This window comes from Carex rostrata, chromosome 12 (genome assembly GCF_964058835.1).
Source record: "Carex rostrata chromosome 12, lpCarRost1.2, whole genome shotgun sequence".
NCBI lineage: Eukaryota > Viridiplantae > Streptophyta > Magnoliopsida > Poales > Cyperaceae > Carex > Carex rostrata.
In genome coordinates, this window is record NC_135929.1 from 9,687,170 (window position 1) to 9,692,202 (window position 5,033).

Consider the following 5,033-nt stretch of genomic DNA (forward strand, 5'->3'; position numbering starts at 1 on the left):
AATTAATAAAGACTCAATTAATTTTTCGAGATATTACATCCTTTCCTTCTTAAAAAAAGAATTTTGTCATCAAAATTCAAACACCTAAATTGTAGTTACTGTTATATATCGAAAATATAACTAATAAATGAAGTATTACATTCTCCTCAGAAAAAAATCTGGCCTTTAAATTATAATTACTCTTAATACATTAAAATATAACTAATTGATGAAATGTTAAATTCTCTCTCACTTTAAAAAGAAATTTTATTCTCAAAATTCAAAAACTAAAAAAATAAAATAAAAAATAATCAACGTCACGGAATATTACAATTGCTTTACTCAAATCATCTTGTTCAACTCAAACTTTTTTCAATATTGAACCTCAGAGAGAGGATAAATTTAAAGGCAAGTAAAGAATAACAAAAGAAAATTTATGGGACCTATTATGTCCAATCTACATAGCTCGCTACACAGAGAGACTTTGAATGCGTAGCAGAGGATCTGTATAGTATTCTCTTGTCCACTTTGCCCATTAACCTCTATAAATCTCCTCAGTTTTCTAATTCGCCTCCTCATCAATTGGAGAAAGAGCCATTGACACGAAGACTTCGTCCTCTCCTCTTTGGTACATCTCTTTATATTTTCTCTCTAATTCTCAGCCTTTTTTTTCATACTAATTTTTATTTGTCCTATTGGTAAGCTTTCACAATAAGTTCAGTATGTATGTATATATGCTGACTAGATGTTATGAATAGTTATGTCGGTATTAGTTTTATATCCCAGAGGATACGTGGCTTTTGTTTTGCATGGTTATTACTTTAGATCAATTATATTGATCAAGCCGTGATCTATATATAAGTAAGATTTAGTTTGCAGTAGATTTGTGTAATTTTTTTTTTTTTGAGGAATCCCGTAGGCATAGCAGTAGATTTGTGTAGATCATTTTAAGACTGTATGGTGATATGAATTCTCATTTTAATTAAGTATTAAGCAAAGTGCCTCATTAATTTGTAACAATTTTTATATATCTAAGCTTAATGCTACGGTTCAATCTTTAACTATCTCGAGGGCTTAAATCTTGCATTTAGTCATCTAAAAAAGAAAGCTATATACCTCATAGTTTGATTAATAATATATATATCATCTGTCATCTCATATATATTGACCTTTTTTACTTAAGTGGAAATTATCTAAGGAGTTTTCTTTTCAATGTCTATTGTTTTATGTAGGAGGTCAATGAAATATTTTTATAAATCAGTTTACCTGAATCATATCATATTTGATAAAGCGGGTATGATCGAATAAAGAGTTTTCTTTTTGGAAAATTTAACAAGTATGGATACAAGTAAGAAACTGTTTTGTTATCTTATCAGATAAGGATCATGTATAAGAGTTATTTCTTACTTATTTGAGAATACTTGTTCAAATAAAATTATTTATAATATTTTTTTATTTGTATGTATAACTATTAAGTTTTATTATTATATTACGTTGATTTTACAACATGTTATATAATATTTTTATAGTAAATTATGATAAAATTAGTTTGTACAACACCTTATATCATTTTATTTAATAAAAAAATTATATATTTCTATTTATTAATAAATTGCACTTTAAAATAATAATAATTTTTATATTTAATATAAATACTTATTTGTTATTTTTTAGCTAAATTATATAAGCTTTATATCTATTTATTTGTTAATTACCCATTAGTTTTTTAATTATCGATCTGTGATCTTAACAGATAATGATAATTAATTTGTTTTGCATGGTTATTACTTTAGATCAATTATTGATCAGGCCGTTATCTATATATAAGTAATTAAGGTTTAGTTTGCAGTAGATTTGTGTAGATCATTTTAAGACTGTATAGTGATTAAGGTTTAATTTTTATATTTAATATAAATACTTATTTGTTAGTTTTTTTAGCTAAATTGTATAAGCTTTATATCTATTCATTTGTTAATTACCCATTAGTTTTTTCATTATCTGTGATCTTAACGGATAAGGATAATTGTGTGGATAAATTTGATATGGTTAATTATAAAAATGTCCTCACCGATCCGTAGTTTTACCCATTTGACACCCTAGTTTTACTTGTGTAAATTGATCAGTTTTTTACAGGAAAACAACAAATTATCTAAAGCAACCTCAACTTTTGATATGGTTTTACCATGATTCTTCGATTAACATATGTACGTATTGATTATTAATTTAATCACGTTGCACATTATTTCAGAACAACTTGTTTGTCGATTAATCGGGAAGAGGGTCAGTAATATCCACATCAACAAAAATGAGTAATGATGCAATACAATCACCAGAGGAAATATCCACAACAAAAAAAATGGATGACTGGGTTGTGGAGATAGGAGCTCGACACATTCCGCCGGGCTTCTCCCATGCAGCCAGACCATCAATGGATAGTAACCTTGAAGAACGTCCATCAATATTTGGTAATTGGCAATGTTGGGATGATTTTGGGGTCTCTTTCTTACCTGAAACCGAGAAGTGGCAAATTTTTGCATGTATGACGCACTGGTATGATCTCAACGTACGTTCATACCTTGAATACTTTCAAAAGAAGGAAGCTCTAGCCTGGAGCTACTATCATAGGGTCAATAACCAATTTCGTGCTGAAAATAGCAAACGTTTTATAGAACACCTAATGGTCAATAGTTGCTTCTTAATATTTGTGATGCTTTGCCATTCAGGGGAAGAGAGCAGAAAGGTTATTATGGATAAAGTGGATGACCAAAATAGTTCATTAAAGTTTGTCATTAATAGTTCACCAAAGTATGTAAGAGAAGATAGTTTGGAAATTTTTAATTACTTGTTCACCATGAAGTACCAGATACCGTGGGTTTTTGTTGAAGCTGTATATACAGAGTTTTCCAACTTGAGCAAACTTCGTGTTATCCCAATACACAAACTTGCGTGCTTATTCATGCAAAAATGGCGTCCAATTGTGCACCCGTCTAAAGTGGACGGTAGTACCGTTCCTGAAAGTGGCTTCAAACATCTAGTACACATCTTCCATTGGTCGCGACAACCTGATGAGAAGTATGTGTTGGATTCAACATCTAGGTGGATGAACACCTTCCATATACCTAGTGCAACAAAGTTGCAATTATCTCAAACTGTTTTCGAAAGAGATATGGGTGCCACCATTGATGTGTCTTACTCTGACAACAAGAGAGTATCTGCAGTGATGCAATTAACACCCTGGTATCATACTCCATTCAAAAGGATACTCTATGAAAGTCTTTTAATATTTGAAGCTCAGTACACAGACTGTGCAATCCCCTTCACGACCTATATCGCATGCATGGCTTGCTTGTTGAAAACAGAAGCAGATGTCCAAGTATTGCGAGAGAGTGACGTCATCCAAAACACATCGTTTGATGACAAGGATGTTTTGCTTTGTGTACAAGACCTCAAAACTTTTATTCCCAGTAATCTCTGTTTGCCGGATAAGCTGGTCACTTTGGAGAAGAATGTGATGGCACATCATAAAAAAAGTGTCCATAGAGTAATTGGAGAGCTGAAGAAACGCTACTGCTCCAATACATGGATAATTATCTCCGTCATCGCCGGCATCTCATTGTTTGTCCTTACATTTATTCAAACCTTATATGGTACGCTTAGCTACTACAAACAATGATTACTACAAACAATTATTATATTATGTATATAATTTAAATTGTGCGAGGAATGGTGGTTTATCTTTATTCAATTTTCACTTTGTTATTTGTTGTGGCATCCTGTAAGTTTTGTAATTTTTTTTCAATGTAATTCATTTGTAATTTTTTATGTGTCTATGTGCGCAATGTGTGATATTTTCTCTCGTTGTACAATAATATTTCATCTAACAAACAACTTATTCAACTACACAAGTATGTATAAATGAATCTTTCTTTATTGAAATTGAACTTTTTTTATGAGGACATACAATTCCTTCCGAATCACGAGTCTCTCCAAAAGTTCCAATTTCTGATATAGTCAATTGTCAATAAATTAATCTATGCTTTAATCAATCAAAAATGTTAAGATTGGTATTTATTATGACCTCTCTTCAATCAATAAAATGAAAAAAAAAAAATGATAACAAGGGGACAAGTCCTATTTTAGTTCTACCAGCTTTTTAATGGTATTGGATATGCCCGAAAGTAGTCTTGTATTTTTACGGAGTACACATGAAAACATGACAATTATATAATTATTGCAACCTGTATTTTGATATTTCAAATACAAAATGTAGTTTCTGACTGTTAAGTAAAACTCAGTATAGCTCTAGTTCAAACAGAAGTTCAGCGCATTGTACCAAAATCCAAAATCTAGTGTTGCAACCATAATATGCAACTATAATATGTAGACAAAACCCCTAACTGGAATGGAAATCCATTCTGGGCTCCGTCTAATTCTAATTCATTTATAAATTAATTAAGGCCCAAGAATTAATCACTGGGCCCAACCCATTTTTACATGCCATGAATGGACCGGACTAGATCGACACCTATGACCTATGATATTTGATCAGGGGTAAATTTGATACTTCCGATTTGCCTTCTGTAATAATAAAAATTATTTCATATATCTCATTTGATTGATTCCCTCTCTTCTCAACTCACTCTGCGTCGATGGTTTAATCCGACGTGGTCAACTTAGCGCCCACATATTTGCTAATGAAGGCAAAATCCCTAAAGAAACATCCGCGCGACGAGGTTTTTTTTCTCTCTTTTTTATTTTTATTTTTTAAAGTTTTGCAGAGACGGTAAAGTTGTGAGCGAGCCCAAACTCGCAACTTTTTGGTAATTAGTTATTGGCAGAGGCGAAGTCAGTATGTAACAGGGGTAGGCATTTGCCTATCCCTGGAAATTTTTCCTGTTTGGACCAAGTTATTTTTTGCCATTTCCAGCCCAAACCCAGAGATCAATAGTAACTTTTTTTGTTGAATTGAGAGTTTTAACCCGTGGATTTTGGGTCATCTCTACTGTGGGTTTTCTTGGTTATGAAACTTTTCTTTCGTCTTATGGGAGAAGCAA

General features: G+C 31.6%; 1 protein-coding gene across 1 annotated transcript; it reads left to right on the forward strand.

The window, feature by feature from the left end:
- Positions 1 to 476: 476 nt before the first annotated feature.
- On the forward strand, positions 477 to 3,801 carry LOC144563271 (uncharacterized). The gene is made up of 2 exons (XM_078312721.1): positions 477 to 607; positions 2,228 to 3,801. The coding sequence occupies exon 2, from the start codon at positions 2,285 to 2,287 to the stop codon at positions 3,650 to 3,652; it is 1,368 nt and encodes a 455-aa protein (XP_078168847.1). The 5' UTR covers positions 477 to 607; positions 2,228 to 2,284; the 3' UTR covers positions 3,653 to 3,801.
- The last annotated feature ends 1,232 nt before the right edge of the window (positions 3,802 to 5,033 follow it).